This window comes from Panthera tigris, chromosome C1 (assembly GCF_018350195.1).
Source record: "Panthera tigris isolate Pti1 chromosome C1, P.tigris_Pti1_mat1.1, whole genome shotgun sequence".
Taxonomy (NCBI): Eukaryota; Metazoa; Chordata; class Mammalia; order Carnivora; family Felidae; genus Panthera; species Panthera tigris.
Window position 1 is genome coordinate 70,861,435 of NC_056667.1, and position 25,558 is coordinate 70,886,992.

General features: G+C 43.9%; 1 protein-coding gene across 4 annotated transcripts in view; it reads right to left on the reverse strand.

The window, feature by feature from the left end:
• The window catches only part of LPAR3 (lysophosphatidic acid receptor 3), a 100,532-nt gene that overhangs the window by 31,297 nt on the left and 43,677 nt on the right, over positions 1 to 25,558 (reverse strand). For 3 of the 4 annotated variants that reach the window (XM_042997703.1, XM_042997704.1, XM_042997705.1), the window contains exon 2: positions 22,367 to 23,123. In XM_042997703.1, coding sequence (XP_042853637.1) covers positions 22,367 to 23,102 — 736 coding nt within the window. In that variant the 5' untranslated portion in view covers positions 23,103 to 23,123. Of the gene's footprint in view, positions 1 to 3,901; positions 4,389 to 22,366; positions 23,124 to 25,558 lie in introns of those variants that run through there. The other variant, XR_006221646.1, reaches the window with a different exon arrangement.

A 25,558-nucleotide genomic window follows, 5' to 3' on the forward strand; every position in this document is an offset into this window, starting at 1 on the left:
TAAGGATGCTCACTGCAGCATTAGTTGTGAGAATGGAAAATCAGAATAGACCATAAAATAATCAATAATTTGGTATGGAATACTATATACTCTTATACACTTGATGAAGGGAATTAGATATGTTGATACTGACATGAAAAAAAAATCCAAGATATATTGTCAAATGAAAAAAGCAAGCTGGCAAACTATTATAAATATTAACACATTTCTGTACATAAATCATGATTATGTGTGTGAGTACACACACACACACACACACACACACACACACACACTTATTTGCCAGGAAAGGGTCTATAACAAAACGACACATCAAAACTGTTAACAGTGGTTCTGACCTTCCTAAAAGAGAGGACTGAGGGCAACTTTTACCTTCTAAATCATAAGTTTCTATAATGTGTAAATTTCAGCAACCAGCAAGGACTACTTTCATTATCACAAAAATAATAAAGGCTTTAAACATATTTAAATTCTGGAGCCAAAGCACTTTAATATTTATAAAACTATTTACATTCTGAGCTCCAGTCTCGACATTCAGATTAACATGTTCTGTCACCTCTCTAGGCTTTATTTATTCCTGAGCCATAAAACGAGGCTAGGAATTTCTGTCCTGCCTGCTGCTTGGGGTTATTGGGTAGCTAAATCAAATTCACAGGGTGAGTTTTGAGAACATTTTGAAATTACCAAGTCAATTCAAGCAGCCGCTATGTATATTATTGTTGAAGCTCCTTGTTAGCATTGTTTTTCATTTACTCCTAAGAATACACTCTAGGAGGGATTTGTGTTAGGACTTTTACAGGTAAGGAAATTGGTAGAAAGAAATGAAATTTCTCCCTCGGACAGCCACCTTTAAACCTTCACTCTATCCCAGGAATTACCCAGACAGGAGATAGAGGAAAGGGCTCTGCAAACCATGATCCCTCCCAGATGAAAGGGACCGGAACAGTCAGGAGCAGGAACAGGCACCCCTGGAAACTACAAAATGAAATAAAACTGCCGTGAAAAAAACTGTATGCTCCTTATCCTGCAAATGTTTTGGTTCAAGGCCAATTAATCCCTTTAATTATGCTCCAGTAAATGCTTTTATATACCCCCAGCCATAATAGTTTAGGAAAACCTCTTCAAAATAAATAGTCAAGATTTTTAAAAAGAAGAAGAGAAAATGTAGGCTTTGCTAAAACAAACATGCCTTCACTTGGAGGAAAAATGAGGCTTTTAGAAAAAAGCAGGGATAGTGACTTTACCAAACTACAGAAAAAGATACTTCATTCACTAGGAAGTTTCTAAAAGTTTGCTTGTTATGGCCATGCTACCATTATATACAAACAAGCAGGCAAGACAACATATTCTACCAGTGCCATGCAGCCTTGGGTCTAAAAGTTATTTATTATCCTTGCCAAGGCTTCAAATAAGAGGGCTCGTTTCTAAATAAGGTGGGTGGGACCCAATTTCCTCAGCCTCAAGCAAGCAAATTAAAAAAAAAAAAATTAATGGTCATTTATTTTTGAGAGAGACAGAGTGCAAGCAGGGAGGGGCAGAGAGGGAGGGAGACACAGAATCTGAAGCAGGCTCCGGGCTCTGAGCTGTCAGCACAGAGCCTGACACGAGGCTCGAACTCAGGAACCATGAGATCATGACCTGAGCCGAAGTCATATGCTCAACCAACTGAGCCACCCGGGCGCCCCTTGGCAAGTAAATTTTAGTTCATCATCACAAAGTTCTATCAATTCCCCAGCACTAGCATGCATCTAGTAATATAATAAACGAATTCAAGATAGTAGGTTCACTGATCATCAAAGATTGTCAAAAAACATTCCCAGATAAATGTTCCTGTTTAAAAAAAAAAAGGCATTTTAAAGACGTTTCAGCTACATAACTGAACACTAGACTACTGATTACATTCTAGGTATTATTTTTTAAATAATAGTAATTCTTCTCTCTTCCTTGGAAACATCTAGAGATGTTCCACAGCAATAAAGACTTCTTTGCTTATCACTTGAGTCCTACTATGTGCAATGTCTCGTGCAATATAAACACAAATGAGTTGTAGCCGTCCCTGCTCTAAAATGAGTCGCCTAACACAGAGAATTAAGGTTAGAAAAGCTATGCCTTGTCTGCACTTCTTTGAAAGTTCCAGTCTTATTAGAGCATCTCAAAACATAATATGAACCCTGTGCAATCTTTCTTTTCAAGATACTGCCGCAACAGATTCCTGTGCCCAATTCCAACATTGATATTGAAGATGTGTCGCTGGAGCTAGTAAACCTTGTCATCAGGTTAATGTTAGAAGTCCTGTCTCCCCTCTCGTTTATAGCTACTTTTCTCTTCCTTCCTTCCTTCCTTCCTTCCTTCCTTCCTTCCTTCCTTCCTTCCTTCTTTTCCTTCCTTCCTTCTTTTCCTTCCTTTCTTCCTCTTCCCTTTCTCTCTCTCTTCCTTGTTCCCCACTCCTTTCTTCCTTCTTTCCTCCCTCCTCCCTCTCCTTTCCTCCTTCCTTCCTTCCCTTTCCTTTTCTTTCTTTCTCCCTTACTCGCTCCCCCTCCTTTCTTCCTGCTTTCTTTCCTCCCCCTCCTCCCCCTCTCCCCCTCCCTCCTCCCTCTCCTTTCCCTCCTCCCTCCCTCCTTCCTTTCTTCCTCCCTCCCCTCCTTCCTTCCTTTCTTTCATGATTTTCTCACATGAAGCACCCTCTAAAACATTTTTGGGCAAGATTTCATTCCATGCTTCCTCAGGAGTGCAATAATATTGGAAGCACAGTTTGCAGGTCATTCTGGGAGGTCAGTGAGAAGTCTCCTGGTGTTAATAGCTTGAGTAATATTGTTTTCTCCTTCAGACCACACCAGTAAATTGTTTTCATTACCCACAAAGGGATTGTTTGTGTCAGAGCAAATGAGATCTGATACAAATTCAAACTGGCTAATTTCAACCTAACAAAACAGTTTATTCCTAATAACTAAGAGAACAAGACAATGATAAAAAATTTGTTTTTTCTTTATGATATAGAGGCAGGAGAGAGTATTAAATAGATGGGTCCCCTCAGAGCAAATTATGCCACTACAGTGTGCTATCTGCAAATTTGAGGTAATACCCTATAGTTTATTTTCCTAGAGACTGGGGCTTGGGGGTATTTTTCAAACGTTTTCTAAAAATGCTATTTTATGTTCTCTAGGAATATCAGAGATTCTGCTTTGGGTCTATTTCATTGAACTTCTTTTGTTTATGAACCACCCTTTTTTGTTGCTGTTGTTCTTTGGGTTATCCAAGTGTAAAGCTCTGAAGCTGGGTTCATCCTTTTTGCTGTTCCCCTCATGCCTGATATGCCTCACCTTCCTGAGCCATCTATCCTTTTAATGTGCTTTAAATCTATTTTTCCTGTTTTCTCACTGCCACCATAGTTACCGTTGCCTGTGAAGTGTTTCTGCACGGGACCTGGGTAGTTTCTTCCAAAACATGCAGGTCAAGGCTTCACCAGCAGACCACTAAGGCAGAAACCGATGCACGTGTGCAGGAGGGGAGGGAGAGCTTGTGTATGTGTTGAAAACATTGTCCGGGCGATCCTGCTACAACGCACCACGCTACCTCCTGAAACCTCATTTCTAGAATAGTCTGGGCCCTCTCTCTGCAGCCCTCCAAACCAAGCACTGGGAACCAGTTAGAGCCTACCTCTGATCAGGAAGACTCTGAGGAGCCCCCAGGCTCAGTTCGGCCACATTCCTGGTCTCTGCTTTATACTCTAGTCCCCTTAATTAGGTCTCCAAGGTAACCTGACCAGTACTCCAGATCTTCTGAGGCTAGGTCTCTCCCTGACTCCTCTCAGTCTCCCAGGGACCTGTGTCCCTCCAGAGGATGCATCCGCACCCATCCTGGTCCCCAGCCTGGTCCAGGTCAATGACCAGGTTCCCATTACCTGCAGTCAAGCTTCCCTGACTTCCAACCACTGATTTCAAGGTGGCTTCCTGTAGCCGGTTGTTGGAGAAAGTGGCATCTGTTGTCTCCAGCTCTCTTGCCTGGATCCCAACCCTTCCTTGGTGGCTGCTGGCACTATTCTAGGGTGCTATTGTGCTGTCATACAGGACCTGCCACTTTACCCTGATCTGTCTGTGGCACTCCCTCAGCAATGCCTTTAACGGGAGGCACAGACCTTTGTGAGCCTGCCCAGATCCAGCCAGGTCCTTGCCTCTCCTGCACCATCCGACAGCCCTGGCCTCAGCCTGGCAGCCACCCCAGCCTTTCACCTGCCGCAGAGCTTGGACCAGTGCCAGCCTGAAGGGAATACGTGCTTTCCATGCAAATGTGGCAGCTCCCACCTGTACTACTTTCTGTCACCACCTTGTGACCCTTTCCTGGTCTGCAGGTGTTGGAGAAGCTCCATCCAGGGGACCGAGGGACCAGTGGGCCGGCTGTCCCCTTAGGTCTCCGCGTATCTATTTCCCATGTGAAGTGAATACCCAGAGAGCTCTCTAGGAAACTCAAGAGGAGCCCAGGGATGCTAGAGACCTTTATCTCCTGTGGAGACATTAGTGCTGTGAGCTTTGCATCCAAGCTTTCTCTTTCACTGGATAAAGGGTTGTCTCAGCCTACTGCTCCCCTGACCGATAACTATGGAACATCATTAATATACTCCGATACGGGGCGCCTGGGTGGCTCAGTCGGTTGGGCGTCCGACTTCGGCTCAGGTCACGATCTCGCGGTCCGTGGGTTCGAGCCCCGCGTCGGGCTCTGGGCTGATGGCTCGGAGCCTGGAGCCTGCTTCAGATTCTGTGTCTCCCTCTCTCTCTGCCCCTCCCCTGTTCATGCTTTGTCTCTGTCTCAAAAATAAATAAAACGTTAAAAAAAAAAAAAAGTTAAAAAAAATATATACTCCAATATGTCTTCAAAGGACCTTAAGAGAATGAGGACTCTCTCACAGAACCCTTGGACCCTAGTCTACTCTCTTTTCTGTTGTCCAAGGCTGCCTCTGGCTCATGAGCCCCACATGTACCGACTCAGTTGTATTCTCTGAACGTCCAGTGTCTGGTCACACCAGTCTCTGAATGATCCAAGATGGCTGCTCTCTCCTGAGGCCCTGAAGCCTCTTGAGGTCCCTAAGTCCCCAGGGGGTAGCCCAAGGTGCTTCAGAGGGGCTGCAGAGCCAAGTCCAGAGAATGCCTCAGCTCAGGAGCCCCAAGTTTCTGCGTGGATCCTGAAGACCACAGTCCCTCTACCCCACAATCACTGAGACCCCTATGTTACCTCCCCTTCCTAAACTCAAGGGAATTCAAAAAAGCCCTCAACTTAAGAACTTCCATACTGCTCCTGCGGGACCCTCAGGCTAGCACTGTCCTCCCCCTCAATGATATAAGTCCAGAATCAAGTGGCTGGTCCTTGGCATTGTCTCCCTTTGACCACATCCTGAGACTCCCCCAGTCAGAAGGGTCTATACAATCCCTTATTATATAAAGGCCAGCAAAGAAGAATCAGGAAGCCTAAAGATTCTCTAGGCTCATGTCAATGCTACCTCTCTAAAGTACAAGCTGCCTTAAAACAAAGGAACCAGGGGTACCTGCGTGGCTCATTCGGTTAAGCATCTGACTTCAGCTCAGGTCATGGTATCATGGCTCATGAGTTTGAGCTCTGAGCTGTCAGCACACAGCCTGGAGCCTGCTTCAGATTCTGTGTCTCCCTCTTTGCCCCTCTCCTGCTCACACTATGTCTCTCTCTCCTTCAAAAATAAATAAACATTTTTCAAAAAAAGGAACAATATTTCCTTCCAAGTTAGAGCAAATGGAGGAGAGTCCAGTTATCACCCCATAAGTGAGCACTAGCCTCTTGTAGGACCACCTCTATGTCCTTCTGAGGTTCCATTCCATGCTACTGAAGAGAGAGAGTCTTAGCTTCTAAGCCACAGAGACTCAATTCGAGCCCACAATCACTTGCTTCTGCTATGCCGCCTCAGCATCCAGTAATGCCCCAGCCGCAGAGGACAGCACTGAACTCCTCTCAGAGGGCTTCACAAGTTTGCTGTGTGTCCCTGGAGTCATAGCAGGACATCCAAGTGGCCACACAGATAACAGAACTTTGCCACATGTTTCCAGCCAAAGTAAACTCAGTATTGGAGCCCAGAGCCCCCAAGAGAACATCAGGCCTAACCATAAGGAGTCCCAGGACCCAGGAGCTTGGAACACATCCTGGGAAGGAAAACACTGACATTCCACGGAGGAATTGTTCAAGTCACACAAAAAGTTCTGACCTTTCACATGAGGCCCATTTGTGGTATTCTTAAGTGAGCCCAGTCATGAAGGGGACTGTTCTGGATAAAACACTTAACAGGTCTTGTCTTGGACCCAGCTGACAACAGACACAGGTGGGTCCTTGCTTCACTGGTGAGTCTAGTTCTGAGAGCCCAGTAACATATGAGCTGTACATGCGAGCTCCTGGGACTGTCTCAGCCACACAGCCCGTCTAAGTCCCTGTCGGTGCTGCAAGCTGGTGATAAGGAGCCTTGCCCTGGAAACAGGCACCTGACAAGGAAGCTTCTAAGAAAACACCTCTCACAGTTGAGGAGATAGATCGAGACAACACACAAGGCTGGCCCTCATAATCCTGGGGGAGGATAAATTCAATGAGACCTAAGTCTCTGCAAGTGGTCCTGGGCTAGTTAAGGTCAGGAGGTTATAGTCAGCAGCCGCGCTAGCCTGGTACGTGTGCGGCCTGCACAGTCACACACAGCCTGCGTTCACCAGGGCCCTGAGCTCTGTTTCAAGATCTGCTGTCTCCATCTTGAAATCCTTAGTAAGCTCACCTTTGAACTTGTTGTTTGTAAGTGACATTTGACAGGACAATAGAACATGAGTGTGAGCAGAGACGTCCAGAAGAAAGGAAAGAGCTTGAGATCTTAGTGCCCTTAAGGGGTACTTTTTTCCTGCCTTTTTAAAATAAGGGGCCCACGAATCGTGTAGCCAGTCCTGTCAGCAACCCTGAAGTAACAGCCTCCCAAGTCACCAGCTAACCCTCAAGGGACAGAATTAAAGCCATAATGACCATGTAGCTCTCTGGAGACTTCTCCACCTCTAATCCCATTTCTACCAAAGAAATCTCCTTTCAGGCCTTGAGTCACTCACTTAAGGTTTACTTGGTACCCTCTTCAAATGCCCCCAGCTCAAAAAGACCATTGGTAAGAACTAGGACACCAGGCGCCTGCATTCCAGAAAGCAAATCATGTCATGATACCACAGGATAAGAAGCATCCTAAGCAGCAGTAGGACCATCCCTGTGGTTATGACTAGGACAAGGACAGAGGCTGGGGCACCTGCTCAGGTCCTGTCCTAGGACCATCTGGTGAATATGTTTGTTAGATCACTATATAAACATTTGTTGAGTATCTACTGTGCACCAGGCACAACAGAAATGGAGACACAGTCCTATCTTTGACAAGCTGAATCTAGTAAGAGATACGGGCATTCAGCAAATAAATTATAATGAAATGGGCTAAATATTTTTACACATATAAATAGTAGGCTGTAGAAGCACTGGATAATCAACTCTGAAAGAGTCAGAGAGTGTCCCAGAGGAGGATCTCAAAAGATAGACAGGAGTTTGCCATGCTAAAAATACCCAAGAGGGGCACCTCACTGGCTCAGCTGGTAAAGCATATGAGTCTTGATCTCAAGGTCATGGGTTTGAGCCCCATGTTGGGGGTAGAGATTACTTTAAAAATAAAAAGAAGGGAGGGTACCTGGGTGGCCAGTCCGTTAAAGCATCCAATTTTGGCTCAGGTCATGATCTCGCATTTGTAAGTTCAAGCCCCGCATTGAGCTCTGTACTGACAGCTCGGAGCCTGGAGCCAGCTTCAGATTCTGTGTCTCCCTCTCTCTCGGCCCCTCCCCTGCTCGTGCTCGCTTACTCTTTCTCTCTCTCAAAAATAATCATTTAAAATAATAATGAATGAATAAATAAATAAATAAATAATAAAATAAAAAAAGAATTAAAAAAACAGAGGGGGGTCTATCTCTAGCACCCATATTAAAAACAAAAAGAAAGAAAGAAAGAAAGAAAGAAAGAAAATATTATCCAAAAGGAGCATCAAGCAGACCTGTCCACCTGCAAAATGGTGAGAAGCTGGGTACAACAGAAGCCTGGGCTGTATGGGAGGGGGATGTTCAGAAAAGAAGGCTGGGACCAGAATTGTGAAAGTGGCCTCACAATTCCAGCCCAGGAATTTGGGCTTTATCTGGAATTTAAGAAGGGCCAAGAAAAGATTAAACAGAGTTCATTGTGCTTTTTTAGGATGATGCCTCAGCTGGTGGTATGTAGGAAGGCCTGGGGCAGGCAAAGCTGGGAGGAGGGAATCCTGGTAAGCAGGATGGTGAGGCTTAGTTTAAGGGGATGTAATAAGATCTGAGATACCACTCAGGCTGATTTGGTGACTAATGGGATCTAGATGGTGGGAAAGATGACCATACTAAGTGTTCCTGGTTGGAAGGCAAGGCAGATGGGACCTCCACCATAGACACGCAATATAACCCACGGAGCAGGTTTAGAGGGGAATGTGAAGTCTGAAGTGCCTGTGGGGCATCTGGGCGTGTGTGCGTGACCGGCAGCTGGAGACAGAGATTTGGATCTCCTGACAGAGGCCCCAAGGATGGAGACACAGCTTTGGGCGACATTCACGGAGAGGCGTTGGTCCATGCCACAGGAGGAAGGTCACCTTAAGAGAACTTGGGCAGCCACAGGGGACAGGAACAAGGGCATTTCAGGGATGGCCAAGGATGGGAGGGACTGGCAAGAGACAGAGATGGAACTGAAGGGGGAAGAAACCATCAACAGGTGGCATGAATCAGCTGTGCAATAAGGAGTTCCAGTCAGATCACTGAAACAGGCAGTTAGGAGGGCAATGGTGGCTTCATTGGCACAATCTTAATAGGGGCAAAGCTAGATTACCATAGTTTGAGGCGGTAAGAAAATTAGATAAGAAATGGAAGAAGAGAGGCAGTACAGTAGTTAAAAAGGACATGTAAGGTCAGGGGCTATAATTTAATGGTCAAATACACAGGAGAGCAAGAATTATGAGAATAGGCTCCTGGGGAGGCTGGGAGTAATGGGCTCTCGTAGAGAGCTAGAAGGTAAGAATGGAGGCCTTTGCAGGTTGGCTAAGACGGTGGAAGGAGGGGTAATAGGAGCATCTGTGTCAGGTGACTTCTATCTTCTTGGTTAGAGCCAGCAAGGAAGGTGAGGTCGGCTGGGAGCTGAGGAAGGGCAACGCTCAAATGCTTTAAGAAGTCTTAGTTTCCAGGATGAATTCCTGCCCCTGAATCTTGGTTTCCAGGATGGATCTCTGCTTCCTGCTTCCAAGTTTCTCTGACCTTGGCCATCTGCTTATTGGATCTCTGCCTCTTGCCAGATTTCCGCAAGCTCATGTTCCACTGCTCTGCTCCCCGTCTGCTCTCCTTGCTGGGCTTCCCCGGCTGTTCTTCCTGGCCGGTGTGCACTTACGTGGCTTGCTGCGGACAGCTGAACCATCCTACTCTGGAAGGGGCCAGCTCTGCCTTCCCTGTGGCTTCTGAGCTATACCACCCACAGAGCCTTCGGCCAATTCCAGCAATCTCCTAAATGATCTCTCCCTCTTCAACACTCTCCTATCTTTCTAAAACTCTGCAGAGTGGCCAAAATGAAGAAATCAGGAGACTATAGATGCTGGAGAGGATGTGGAGAAACAGGAACCCTCTTGCACTGTTGGTGGGAATGCAAATTGGTGCAGCCGCTCTGGAAAGCAGTGTGGAGGTTCCTCAGAAAATTAAAAATAGACCTACCCTATGACCCAGCAATAGCACTGCTAGGAATTTATCCAAGGGATACAGGAGTACTGATGCATAGGGGCACCTGTACCCCAATGTTTATAGCGGCACTCTCAACAATAGCCAAATTATGGAAAGAGCCTAAATGTCCATCAACTGATGAATGGATAAAGAAATTGTGGTTTATATACACAATGGAATACTACGTGGCAATGAGAAAAAATGAAATAGGGCCTTTTGTAGCAACATGGATGGAACTGGAGAGTGTGATGCTAAGTGAAATAAGCCATACAGAGAAAGACAGATACCATATGGTTTCACTCTTATGTGGATCCTGAGAAACATAACAGAAACCCATGGGGGAGGGGAAAAAAAAAAAAAAAAAAAAAAAAAGAGGTTAGAGTGGGAGAGAGCCAAAGCATAAGAGACTGTTAAAAACTGAGAACAAACTGAGGGTTGATGGGGGGTGGGAGGGAGGTCAGGGTGGGGGATGGGTATTGAGGAGGGCACCTTTTGGGATGAGCACTGGGTGTTGTATGGAAACCAATTTGACAGTAAATTTCATATATTAAAAAATAAAAAAAAAATAAAAAAAAAAATAAAAATAAAACTCTGCATTTGGCAACTCCTACCTTCCTCTCAACCCATCAATGCCTTCAAGCCTCTTCAAGGGCTCTCCATTGCCAGATAAGGCAGTTTAGCTGTGGCCCGGGCCACAAATATAATTTGGCTTGTGGAGTCCTTTAACAAAAGTTGAAGTTGTCCCATTAGTCACAGGTGCCACCCCTCCCTAATGCCTTGTACCTACCCCAGGCCCAATCCATGGACCAAAATCATCTTCCTGGCCTCTGTAGACATTTGACAATAAAGTCCACACCATCTTAAGATTCAAGGCCTTCCACTCTGACCCCAGTATGCCTCTCAAACCAGACTGTCATTACTATGCAAACCCCTTTTTCCAGAAATCAGTCTGCCCTGCTCTCCTTCCCACTCCTGGCCCCAGTATGGTTTCCCTGGAGACAAATACAGATATAGATATATAGATATAGGTATAGATATAGATCTAGATATATAGATGATATAGATATAGATATAGATATAGATATAGATATAGATATAGATATAGAGATATGCCTGTCTTCTATCCTGTCATTCCACTTATCTGCAATGCTTCACCCTCTCTTCTCCACCTGCCATACTGAGAGCTGTCTCAAAGCCTGCCTCTACAAGGAAGCCTCCACAGACCATCCAAACCCATATCAATTTTTGCCTGGGCTCCCTCATTTGGCCCTTTTGTATGTTTCTTTGTTCCTTAAGTTATCCTATTAGTTATCTTTTCTGGGGGTAACCTTCCTGTTTCCCCAGATCAGCCTATAAACAGGGTTCCCCTTAAGTCTTACATACAAAAGCCAACAGAGCAGATCTGCCTCTGTGTAATTTATCTCACACAGGACCCAACTGTCGATTCATAAACCCTGGTCACCTCCTGACAACCATAAAATATCAGAGCAGGCACAAATTCGTAGTGCCTTTAGGGTAGATGCCACGTTTTATAGTAGTATACTGCCTAAAACCCAGTAGGTACTTGGTAAATGTTCACAACGAGGAAATATAAAAACCAGAAATCTCTTCCTGTTCAGAAAATCAAAGGATAAAACAGGCCCTGTATTGGGCCATGAACTCTCTGACTTGATGAAAACAAACAACTCTTGGCATATATCATGGTAACACAGGCATCCAAGGACAGGTATATTTCACCAAGGCAAGAAGGGAGACCCATTAGAAGAAGCAGGAACTAGGAAGTCCAGAGTTCTGGCCATAATACTAGCAATGATTTATAAGGTGAACTTGGACATCTCTCAACAGACACTGATTCTTCAAGGTAACAGGGTCTTTCCTTGTCACACCCTGCAGTTATACCGACAATCTGGTGGTGAGGGAGAGTGGGTGGCTGGAACAGAGGGACAGCTGTCAGAGCAGATGGACGCGCTGCTCACCTGTGGTGTCCCCCAGCCAATACTTCTGGTTCACCTGCCCTTTATCCCAGCTTCTGGGTTGCTCCCAAGGTCTGAGAGGCCATGATTCCAGCAAGTACCTTTACTCCTAATTCCCACCCAACCAGTTTGCTTTTTGGCTACGCACCGAATGCAGTGGCCCCCAGCTGAAATTCTAAAGATACAAACAATGTTAACATTCACTTGATAAAATTCTACCATGGGTCAGTACCTACCATGCTACTCCAGGTGTCAGCCCAGTGATGTGACCTACTGGTGTAGGTATGACATTCAGTGGTCGGAATAACATGCCATGGCCACACTCTCCTTTGGCAGAAATCGAGGCCCTAATGGAAGGTATTACTGAGATCTGGAAGTCTAAACCTTCTAGGAGGCTGGCTGGGTGTTGGCAGGAGCGCTGGATGTAGTTGGGTAGTGGAACATCTCTGCTAAGTGAAATAAGCCAGACAGAGAAAGACAAACACTGCATGCTATCGCTTATATGTGGAATCTTAAGGAAAAAAAAAAAAAAAAAAACCCAAGGAGAGGAGGAAAGAAAGCTTATTTCGTAGAAACAGAGACTAGAATGGTGTTTATCAGAGGGGAGGGGAAATGGGGAGATGTAGGTCAAAGGTCACAAGTATTCAGTTATAAGAATTGTAAATTCTAAGCACAGCATGACAACCACAGTTAATAATTCGATATTGTGTACTTGAAAGTTGCTGAGAGTAGATCTTAAGCATTCTCACTGCAAAAAAAAAAAAAAAAAATCTCACTCTATGAGGAGATGGATGTGCAAATTATCTTGGTAATTATTCTACAATGTGTATGAATACCAAGTCATCATGTCAGATACTTTAAACATATCCAGCTTTGTCAATTACCCCTCAATAAAAGCTGGAGGAAAACACAAAGGTAGAATTTGAGAGGTGTTTCTGTACCTTGCACTCAGGAAATATTTAATAATTGTTTGTTCCAGCTGAAGAGGAAGGTCTCAGGTTTCTTTAAAAAAAAAAAAAAAAAAAAAAGCCAGAAAAACAGTTGTGAATGAGGAAGTCTGATTGGGGAATATAAGAAACGGAGTGAATTTAGCGTCACAGAACCGAAGGGGTGTATGGAAGAAATGGAAGAAAGAAGGCAGGGCACTGATTATACTGGAAATGAGAACAATGATTTGGAAAAAATGACTTGATCTGACTGCAGAGGGAGGCATCTGAAGCAGTCAAGCGGGAGGTTAAAAAAAAGAACCAAGAGCCAGACTGGAGACAACAAACAGCTATATAGACAGAGGCAGAGGGGAGGAAAAGACCCCTAAACATGTCTCAGGGGGAGGGGTCTTAAGAAATGAAGGCAATCTGGGGCGCTTGGGTGGCTCAGTCGGTTGAGCGTCCAACTTTGGCTCAGGTCATGTTCTCACGGTTTGTAAGTTCAGGCCCCGCATCGGGCTCACTGCTGACAGCTCAGAGACTGGAGCCCGCTTCAGATTCTGTCTCCCTCACTCTCTTCCCCTCCCCCACTTGTGTGCGTGCTCGCGCGTGCTCTCTCTCTCTCTCTCCCTCCCTCCCTCAAAAATAAATGTTAATTAAAAAGAGCCTGATTTAAAGAAAAGAAAAAAGAAATGAAGGCAATCTGAAAAGATGGGATGCAGTGGGATTCAGTGGCATACAAGGATGGGGTTTAACTTGAAGCTGTCTTCCCTGTAACATCAGACAGTGAGGTCTTTCCGATCACCATGTCCCCGCTCAGTACGCAGGGGGTGGGTCAAACGGTATTGTGGGAGGGCAACAACCAAGAGCTACTTGATCACTTACAGCTTGCCCTGGAATCAAATGCCTCTCTCCCCCAAGGCACCTGTTGCAATACCATGAAACACATAAAGTCTCTGCAAAAGAGGCACTCCTTTGATTAGCTGTTTTAAAACAAAAGTTTGAACACCCCTGGACTCAATGTACTAAGTATTGGTGCCTGGATGGCTTGACTCTGAAAAGAATTAGTCATTCTCTGTCTGATATGACTGCACAGCAACAAGAGGGCTCCTGCATGCCAACCATCTGATCGTTTCAGCATTTCTTAAAGCAAAGGTTTAACTTTTTTTTTTTTCAACAGGTATCTGATAACTCAGGCATGCAAGGCAGCGAAACATTGAGAGCAGGCTTCTGCGATGCAGAAGCCATGGCAAGGTTACTAATGCTGACAACAAATATTTTAGAATTTCCTGGGATTCTATTAGCTCTTCTCGACTCCTGGCCTCTGTGTGTGTGCGTGTGCTTGTGCATGTATGCACGTGTGTACACTTTTTAAAAAAATTTTATTTATTTTTGAGAGAGAGGAAGAGAGAGAGTACGAGCAGGGAAGGAGCAGATACACTTTTTTTTTTTTAATTGAGCAAGGATATTTCACTGATGAAACCTATAAATAATATCAAAAGGCCTAGCTTCTGGTCTCAGCTCTTTTCAGACGAAGAACAAACTTCCCAGCACTAGTATAGGTGGGAACAGTACTTGACTAAGAAAGCATTCTGGTAGGATTCATTAGCAAGACGGGACAATTTCTTATGAGGAATGTCTTCTAGATCACACACAAAGGTGTTGGTGCTGTATTACAGGATTCTTATTAAGCTAACACTTAATGGTCAGGGTCTCACTTAGGATGTTTTATTCATAAATGTTGCAAAAGTGAAATGAATTATTAATGCAAAGATCATCTGTCAGAGACAGGAATCATTAACAGCATTTCATGGTGGGGTCGGTGTTTACAGAGACCAGTAATGCAAACTCAGAGCCTTTCCGTTCTGTGGTGATCACACGTTTAGGTTGGCCTCGGTCTCCGGGAACTGAGCTGGCTATTTGCCAGCTGTCAGGCAGTCTCTGGGAAGAAACATACCCAGTCAACTTCCTCCCGACCACTTGTCCACATTACAAAACCTGCTATCACAATGGCACCAACAGTAGGCCTCCGGGCTCCCTCTCCACAGTACCTGTGACATTACTGGGGAAAAGGGCACTGTGCTTAAATGCAGGGCCAGGCTCTTCAGAGTCAAACTAAAGCCAATATAGCCAATATTTACTGAGCACGTACTATGTGCCAAGCACTATACTAGATGCTTGTATGTGCATTATCTCACTGCATCCTCAAAACCTTGCCATGCCAGAGGCACTGATATCATCCCCATGTGTAAGAAGCCAAGTCACAGATGTTGTGTAAATTGCTCAGGGTCACATAACTTGGAATGGCAAAGCCAGGATTTAAATCTGGTTCCCTCCCTATTCCCAGGCCCCTGGTGTTGCCATCTACATCTTGCATAAAGTTTCAAGAGCATGCGGCTGTCATTCCCTGTAGAGAGATAGTCGTAACTGTCACTGCCATACTGCAAAATCTTTAGAACAAATCAAGAGTCAGCTAAATGTTGAGAATTCAAGTGACTTTACAGACATAAACAGAAATCAAGGGAGACACAAGTTATAAACCTCATGAATAGGGTTGATATTATTCTATCCCTATCACTTACGTGAAGCTAATTAACCTTGAAGAGTGGGGTCCTAGAGCCAATCTGCTTGAACTTGACTCTCAGCTCTGCTACTAATTTTAGGCAAGCAACTGAACTTCCTGGGCCTCAGTTTCTTCAATTAGTAATAATAACAGGACTTCCCTCAAAGAGCTGTCATGAAGATTAAATGGAACAGAATGTGCCAAGGGCTCAGAACCACATATAGTACATCCTGAATGTTAACTGTTATTATTTTTGCCAATATGGGTCTATGGGCAAGACGCTTAAGTCCATCCAAATTTCCTTATCAACAAAACAGATCTGCACAGCATTGTTATGAGGGGTAAGTGAAATCAAATCCCCAAAGCATGTAACACGCAGACTTCCTAATGGTAGGAGCTCAAAAAGTATTCATTTGTTTTTCTCTTCTCAAGACAGCACTACCACTCACCCTTCTAAGACCTCTGTTTCCCATATTCTAAAATGGGAGACCCAACCATTCCTTGGCCACTCACAGGCACATCACGGCCAGAGCCTGCCAAAGGCCAGGCTGGATGTGAGGAAACCTGGTTTCTATTTTTAGTTGTAGCTCTTGAGAAGCCACTTAACTTCCCTTAACTTCAATCTCTCATTAATTCACTCATTCTATTATAGTTTTTTTTAAATGTTTACTTATTTTTGAGAGAGCGAGAGAGACAGAGAGAGACTGAGACACAAAATCCGGAGCAGGCTCCAGGCTCTGAGTTGTCAGCACAGAGCCTGACGTGGAGCTCAAACTCAAGAGCCGTGAGATCATGACCTGAGCCAAAGGCAGAGACTCAACAGACTGAGCCACCCAGGCGCCCTCACTCATTCTATTATAATCTCAACAAAGATGTTCCAGTTAGTGTGCTACACGTTTGATATGCAAAGGTAGATAAATAAGGCACAATCCCCGACTGCAAAGCAGGCACACTCTAGTTCGAGATGAAGGCATGGAACATGGAACAATTAAATGGATTGGCTGAAGTATGGACAAAATAGAGATGGCCCAAAGGCGGTAGTAAGCAGATTTACCTAGGTAGGACAGGGAAAGATTCAGAGAAGACAGGCCCCTGAGTTGAGTCTTACAAGATGAAAGGGAGCTTCCCAGACAGAATAAAGGGGAAGGTATTCCACCATGCACAAGGCTTAGGATCCCAAACAAACAAACAAAACCATAAATAATTATAGCTGAGTATAAGGCATATCTAAGGGAGGCAGAAAAATAGAATAATAATATCTTCCCCACTTATCTTGTAGGATTTCCCTGAGACTAAATGAGAACATGTATTAAAATGCTGAAAAAGGGGCACCTTGGGTGGCTCAGTTGGTTGAGTGTCAGGTCATGATCTCGAGGTTCATGAGTTTGAGCCCTACATCGGCTCACGGCTGTCAGTGCAGAGCCTGCCTTGGATCCTCTCTCTCCCTCTCTCTGTTCCCCTCCCTCATTTGCTCTCTCTCCAGAATAAATAAACATTAAAAAAATAAATAAATCCCTGAAAAAGACACAGTGCTGCAGAAACATCATGTATGCTTATTACTAGTACTCTAGCAAGGCTCATGATGGACTGAATTTTCACCTATTTCCTCCCAGCATGAGAACCCCCAGCACTGTTTCTTTACCACCTTCGCCTCTTTCCTCTCTCCCCTGAGAGAAAGCAAGAGGAATTTAGCACTGACCTAAGTGGAGAGGTAGGAGGGAGAAATGACAAGAAAAACATGCAGCTCTTTGTTTCAGTACCACAACCTTTTTCAAGGTCCTTTAGCCATAATGTTTCTTGTATTTTTTTTAATTTTTAAATGTTTATTTAATTTTGAGACACACACACACTCACAGAGAGAGAGAGAGAGAGAGTGAGAGGGAGGGAGGGAGGGAGGGAGCATGGGAGGGGCAGAGAGAGAGGGAGACACAGAATCCCAAGCAGGCTTCAGGCTCTGAGCCATCAGCACAGAGCCTGATATGGGGCTCAAGCTCACGAACTGGGAGATCATGACCTGAACCAAAGTCAGAGGCTTAACCGACTGAGTCACCCAGGTGCCCCCATCATGTTTCTTATATTTTAAAAGATGTCAGTCATTATTGGCTGGAAAAGAAACCTCGACCATGGCTTTTCAAGCAGACTTGACCATAACCCATGTTAAGAAATACATTCTAGGGGCGCCTGGGTGGCTCAGCCTGTTAAGCATCCAACTCTTGATTTCAGCTCAGGCCATGATCTCAAGGTTCACGGGATCGAAGCCCGTGTTGGGCTCTGTGCTGCCAGCACAAAGCTGGGATTTGGGATTCTCTCTCTCCCTCTCTCTCCGTCCCTACCCTGCTTGTGCTCTCTCTCTCTCAAAAATAAATAAACTTAAAAAAAAGAAAATACGTTTTATATTACAATCCTGTACACACACAAAAAGTATTAGTTACAATCTCCTAATTGATTTCATTACAGGTCACAACCTGAGGTTTGAAAACCACCACCTTAAGAGACAAGGTTTATGGAAGATTTCAAAAGTATGGTTCACAATACCCTCAGACTTCTTTCCTTTTCACTTTTTAAGACTTTGCAAAATAGAAGAAAATCCAGCCCATTTCCCAGGAAACATAACATCCTTGTATTCACAGTTCACATGGCGTATTGTCTGACAATAAATGAGAGGTTTTCATGGGGGGCTTCTTGTGCATTTGTCTGGTTGCTACAGCCAATGAGCCTTGTTAACAAGTAGGATTTCAAAATACATGACCCTCTCTTAGGCAAGGCCTTGGTGCCCTGTGGAAAGCAGGGATCATGTGTCCGCAATGTCTTTTCCATGAGAACATTCAATAAGCAACTTCTTCCATGTAAAGGGCTCATCACACATTATGACCCTGAAATGAGCAAGCATTCTGCCTCCGGGCTGCTAAAATGGGCACACAATGCCTAGATGCCTTTCCACTCATATACAGATTTAAAATTCACACTATCATCACATTCCTCAACAAGGAAAAAAATCTGCTCCCTAACCAGCTCTGTATGCTTTGTATGCAACCAAAATACTAAATTAAAGCTGGAAAGACACATAAAGGTCATCTGGTCTACCTCTCTCCTTCCAAAGAGGATGGCCAACTAAATTTCCTGACTCACGGTTGAGCTATTTTGTGTTGAACCACAACATGCATCAGTGTTCCACCAGGCCTTCCTTGTGGCACTACTCAAGCTTTAGATGTTTCTACTATCCTTTTGATTTTGTTACTTCTCTTACTTAAAATCCCTTGCCCACTCAAATCCCACCCATCCTTCCAGATCACATCCCGAGCCCTCCGAGAAGCCATCCCCAAACTCCACCTGTCCATCCCATCTTCCTTCTCTGAAATGAGATTCAGCTCACTGAATTCATGCAACTCTTTGCCTTTTAGATGCTGTTCAACAGACAGTTAATATATATTAATTGACTGACTTTGTAATGTTTAAAAGAGGGTATATTGAAAAGAAACTCCAATCTTATATTAATCTTTCCCACAACATATATATCAATGCAAGCAGAAAAGTCCAAATGATTAAATCAGATAATCATTACAGAAATAAGTAGTAAGCTACTAATTTGCACATACATAGAACCAGTGACTACAATGATAATAGATGCTACCACTGCTGATTTTTCAGAGATGCTATTATTTGGGAGACGCTTGTGTTAGGCAACTGAATTCTTACATGTATCTTCCTCCCTGAGGAGATACTATGATAGATGCTTTCATGGAAAAAGACTGTGCTTGACTTTGGTCACTTACTGTTATAACAAGATCATTGGATTTATAACTTGCAAAGAATTTAAAGATCATCTAATCCACCTCACATGATGAAATTTAACCAGGAAAAAGTGAGCTAATAATAGGCTTTGTATCACTCTTGTAGGAAATGACAGAATTGTGGCTAAAACCATATCTTCTGCAATCCAAAGAAATCAGGATCTCCAAGTCTAAAAACCTCATACTACCCAGCTCTTCAGTTTCATTTCCTCTGTCCCCAAACTTCTCATCTTCCACCAGATCCCTCTGTCTCACCACTAAGGAACTTCCCCAGGTCCTCGCCACCAAACTGTCTTCCCGCCGTTAACCAATTCCCCCACATTGTTCCATCTCAGTGCCACAACTTCTCTTATCCTACTTAGCAATTTCACAGTTTATTCTGTTTTTTTCCCTTATCAAACACCACACCTGCCAAAACTACATAGCTTCTGTATTTTACCCTTCCATAACCGTTCCAGACAAAGTTACATTCAAACCTGAAGCTAGTGACCATCACTATCCTACAGAGTCCCGTTCTCCCCACCTAGGATTACAGACTGTATATGATATATAATAAGCTGAAAAAAGAAAGCTTTCTCTTTAATCAGGCAGGTAACCTCTCAAGACAAATAGCCAAACAAACAATGATGCTTGCAAATCCAGAAGGGAAAATAGCAGAATTCACTGACAATCCCAACAAATACTGAACATCACTCTTCACCAAAAACATCAATACCCTATCTAGTTCAAGGGTGGAAAAACTGATTAATGTGACTCCTTCCTTTTCTTACTTTTAGTCTACATTCTTATCAAGGGGTGAAATGAAGAATGAGGGGGTGAAAGCAGAAGACAGAATAAAGAGAAAACCAGTAAAAAGTCCAAATAAATCAAAACTGGCTGGAGAGTACAGTGTTACACATGTGGGCTCTGAAGGCCAATCACACGGTGAGTGCTGGTGACACTATCCATCACTGAGTGGCCTTGGGCATATAGCTCTGCTCAGTTTCTCCATCTGGTAAATGGGGATAACAGTGGCACCTGTATCACAAGATCGCCATGAGGATTAAACAGGATGGTATCTACAACACACTTGGGACAATGCTTAACACATAGTAAGTACTATATAAATATTTGTTAACGAAAACAAACCCTCAGTTTGAAATCATTTTAACCATCACGCTATGTATCTGCTGACTTCCATATCTTACTGGCAATTTCAGGACCCAGAGGCCGCATGATGCCTCCCATACCATACGACAGACTCCCTACATCCTCTAATATGAATTGTTTCCCAATAATTCATTTCATAATTCCTTCGTACTGGGACTTGACAGGAACATACTCCAGGGTCTCTCTCAACAACAGTCCTCACTGCTGCAGCCACCACACATGGTGAGAAATGGCCTCTCTGACAGAAGACAAGGCCTGTGAGCCCACACAGCACCAGTTCCACCTATAACCCGGACTAGAATGACAGGGCAGCCGACCAGACTGACAACAAAACAAAAGGAAAATTCTTTGCACCCAAACACCTCTTCTAGGGACAGGGCTCGCAGTGCAAAGCCAAAGTCCTCAGAGCTGTTCAAATTTGCTGCCCTAAAGCCTCTTCTCCCTTTCTTCATTTTGTTCTGATCAGGCTATACCAGATTTGATCTTCTCAAAGTCACCTAAAAACTACTAGGTTTGCTGGGGCTCCTCGGTGGCTCAGGCGGTTAAGTGTCCAACTTCAGCTCAAGTCATGACCTCGTGATTTGTGAGTTCAAGTCCCACAACAGATTCTGTGCTGACCACTCAGAGCCTGGAGCCTGCTTTGGATTCTGTGTCTCCTTCTCTCTCTGCCTCTCCCCTGCTCATATTCTTTCTTTCTTTCTCAAATAAACATTAAAAAAAAATTTTTTTTTTTCTTAAACTACTAGTTTGCTAAGCTAAGCCTAGTAAGACCTTATCTAACTCTACTTCCCAAGACTACTCACATTGCAGATACTCCCTTTCCTTGATGGCTCTGTTCTCACAGCTTCTAGGCCACCATATTCTCCTGGGTTTTCTGACTACTCCTTGGAGGGCTCTTTTGTTGGTTGTTCCTTGCCTCCCCACCCTCCCTACACTGGAGGGCCCCCAGGCTCGTTCTTTGGTCCTCTTCTGCATGTTCACCATCCACATTCACCCCACTATGGTGAGCTTATCCACTCTTCTGGTTTAAAATACCATCTCTTCCCTCAATGACTCTCAGTGAACCTCCAGTCCAGACTTAATCCCTGAACTCCTGATTCAATAACTCACTTGGATGTCTAATACGATTCTAAAAACCAAACTCCCGATCTTCCCCCCAAACCTCCTCCTCCATAGCCTCCCCATCTCAAGGAATGACACGCCCCACCCTCCCTCCTCCTGTCACCGTGCTTCACACCTTATCCATCAGCAAATCCTGTCACCCCGATCTTTACAAGACATCCAGAATCTGACAAGGCACTACCTCCCAACTGCCCTCTCGTCCCTGTCACTATCACCTCTGTGAGTACTGAAATGCCTGCCCTCTTAAATTTTCTTGCCTTTGCCCTTGCCCCTCACAAAACAGCATCTAAAGAGGTACCATTAAAATGCAGGTCCAATCATGTTACCTCCTTGTTCAAAACCTTCCCATGGCTTCTCATCTCACTCAGAAAAACCAAAGTCCTTATGATAACTACACAGCCCTATGTGATCTGAGTGGCCCTAGCACCTCTCATCAGCTCCCGGACCTCCTCTCTTTCCACTCTCCCCACTTGCTCTACTCCAGCCACACTGGCCTCCTTGCTGTTCCGGGTTCCTATCCTTACTGCATCTCCTGCCCAGATGGCCTCCCCCAGACACACACACAGCTCGCTTCCTCACCACCTTCACGTCTGCTCAAAAGTCATCTTCAGCGGAAGCTAGAACTGCAAACTAGACCTGCTTAGCCTCCTTATTTTCCTGCCCTGCTTTATTTTTCCCAATGAGACTCATCAACCTATTTAATAATTTTTTAATTATAAATATAATATAATTTAATTATATATAATTTTATATTATATACATATGTAATATATTTAATTTAATTAATAAATAATATAATTATATATAATATATATTAATATAAATCATAATATAATATATTTATATTAAAATGTATTACAAAATTATTTTCCTTGTCCCCATTACAATACTTGACTTGTTTTCCCCTGCAAGAGTGTAAACACCAAGCACGTTGGGGATTTATGACTGTTCTCGTTCACTACTGCATTCACTTAGCAAGTACCTTGTATACACTAGGCTCTCAATAAATATTTGCTGAATGAATGGGAATAATGGCTCCCTTGGTTCCTCTTACCTAAGACAGTCATCACCGTCTTCATTAGCTTCATGGGTGTCCTTCGGCGGGTGATGGACCCACTTGTATGTGGAGACAAAACGTTGGTTTTCCTCTTGACATACATGTAGATTCGCAGGTACACCACAACCATGATGAAGAAGGCCACAAGGTTGGACACAGTCCAGAAAATGAGGTAACTCCTGCTGTAAATGGGGGCCAGGGAAGAGCAGGCAGAGATGTCACAGAGGCAATTCCAGCCCAATGTGGGGACCGCCCCCATAAAGATGGCAATGGCCCAGACAAACAAAATGAGCAGCGTCACCCTCTTTTTCGTCAGGTTGCTGTGGATCCGCATCCTCATGATTGACATGTGCCTCTCCACAGCAATAACCAACAAATTGGTCAGAGAGGCGGTCAAGCTAGTGTCCAGGAGCCCCTGGCGGAGAAACCAGCGGTTGACGGTCAAAGTTTTTGAAACGGGGCCAGTGTTAAACATCAGGAATACATAGGCAATTCCAGCAAAGAAATCTGCAGCAGCTAGGTTAGCCAACAGGTAGTAGAAGGGGAAATGAAACTTTCTGTTTTTGATCACTGCTGCGATGACTAGAGAATTAGAAAAAAAAATAAACAGGCAGAAAAATGTTCCAACACACAAAACAATCACAAGCTTCGTTCCTGTCCACTCATCGGCAGTGTCTGTGTTGCTCCTATTATAAAAAAAGTCCATCCGCTTATCATAGTAACACTCATTCATTGTGGAGAAGAACCGAACATCCTAGAAAGAAATTTAAAGAAGAAACAAACATCACTCTTTGCAAATTCAATCGCTAAACCACCAATTGCCACTGCTAAGCCCCGTGTTCTAGCCAACTTCTGTTAATCCTTCAGATCCCGGTGTAAATATCCCTTGCTCCAGGACTCTGGCCCCTGACCTCCTATCACAACATTTATCTTGCATTAGTAATTGTTTGTTTCCCAGGCTACGTCCAAGCTCAGTGAGGGATGGTCTACGGCTGTTTTGTTCACCATTAAAATCTCAAGACCCACCTGTCCTGGCTCCCTCATGACCAGTACTTCCTGAATGGCTGGCTGGTTGAATGAATGATCATGGATCAGCAACAGATCAGATATTCTGAGCCCTGCAATATCCACTCTGCACCAGTAACAATGACAACACAGCACGTAAATCCTTTCTCCTGGTGGTTTCCAGTTCATTCCTTACTCATGGATTCTGTTCACTAGGCAAGGGCAAGTTGGTAAGGCCAGGCACATTCTCACCAAGATAATGAGTACTGAGATACTCTTCTCACGACCAAATGGAGTCCCCAAGAGATCGGTCTTGTACCACTTCTGATTCTACTCCTGATCCTCCTTTTACCATCTTTTCGTCTCAAGCTGTAATAACAACGCTCACTTATTAAGCATGTGATGCAGGGCTGAAGACTTTGTTCTCAGTACTCCTCCTTACTTTTTTTGTTCACTTCTTCCTTATTGTCCTAATTCAAATTATACCAGTGGGGATCTGCTTACTGGATTTTCAGACTCAATCAGTTTAAATCACTTTCCTTCCCTGGGCTTTCAACGCAGCTGGTGGTGTGAGCTCTGGAGGTTAGGCAGACTTCCAAGGATGTAAGAACATACCTGCCAAGTGAGGGTGAGTCCTCAGGACATATGTCTGAAAGTAGACCCCAAACTGGGGCATCAGGCAGGCAGAGAAGACGCTGATCTCAGGACAAGATCTCTTGGACACCAAAACTAAGGGATTCTGGCCAAGGAGGGGTTGAGAGGAGCCTAAGGATGCCTATCCATCTATGCTTGGTGGAGAGAGAACAGGTGTTCTGCCTCACAGTGGTCTGGCCACAGCCATGAAGGGTCCCATCAAAGGAAGCTGGAGTTGAAAGCCAGGAAACCGAGAGCTACGATGACTATGGGCTCCCTTTCAAGGACTGAGGCTGCAATGTATTAGCTGGAAAACCAGAGATCCAGTAGGCCCAGGCACTAGCAGTCTACTGGTGTGAATGATGTGGCTCTAACAGCACGAGCTTGACAGAAATCCCTAGCTTTTAAGATTCTTATAAATGCTGTAATCCAATACCATATCCAGAATCAGGATAAGCAGAGCAGATATCAGTTTGAAATTGCACAAAATAGAAATCTATCTTAGACTGTCTTTTTTTGTTTTTAGTTTTTATTTATTTATTTTGAAGGGGGGAGGGGCGGGGGGGGTAGAGAATTCCATGCTCAGCGCAGAGCCTGACACAGGGCTCAATCTTACAACTGTGAGAACATGACCTGAGTAGAAATCAAGAGCCAGACACTTAACCAACTGAGACACTCAGGCACCCCCCTGGGTTTCCTTTTTAATTTATATTTTAATGGTGTAATGATACTTTAACATGAGTTAGGTACCTACTTCTCTGTCATAGTAAATACGAAGTAAAATATCATTTTATATGCTTACAATAAACAAACTGGCAATGGTCTCAAGAGGCAAATGGTTCTAGTGTTTTTCAATTACAAGGAAAGGGGACTCGATTTTAATCACAAAAGAAAAACTGCTCTCTTTGGCAGACATTCACCAACGTTTAACTGCCAACAGCAGACAACTCCATCAACAGGCCAACATACCTATGCTGTATCATGATAATTTTCCCCAATTAAAAATATATAATTTGAATAGCTTCATGAGGTTCCAGTATATGAACATGACACACTTTATTTAACTAATCCCTACATGTTGGACATTTCAGTTGTCTGTAATATTTAGCCTCTATAAGCAAGGCTGCACTTTTGTACATTAATCTCTACATACTTAGCCAACTATTTGCTTAGGATTTCTTTCTTTAAAGAAAAGGACCAAACCCTTGTTTATTTATTTTATAAAGGCACCCCCACAGTCGGGGTTGAAGGTCCCCTCTGGATGGAAGCAGCCCAACTGACCCACCACCAATAGGCAGTTTGCCCAAGAGGATCGCTTAGGATTCATCCACAGATTTCAACTTCATGAAGTAAAGGGTATAAGTTTATTTAAAGGTTTCTGATAAATATTGTCAAACTCATCGTATTTCTAATCCCACCAGTTGCATATGAGAGTTGAAGACACTAATCTAGTGTAATTCAATTCAAATATTCAAGGAGAAAATTCAGCTTTCAACAGTATTAACAGTATATAGAAATTCAAGACAAACCATTCAAGAACATGAAGAATCT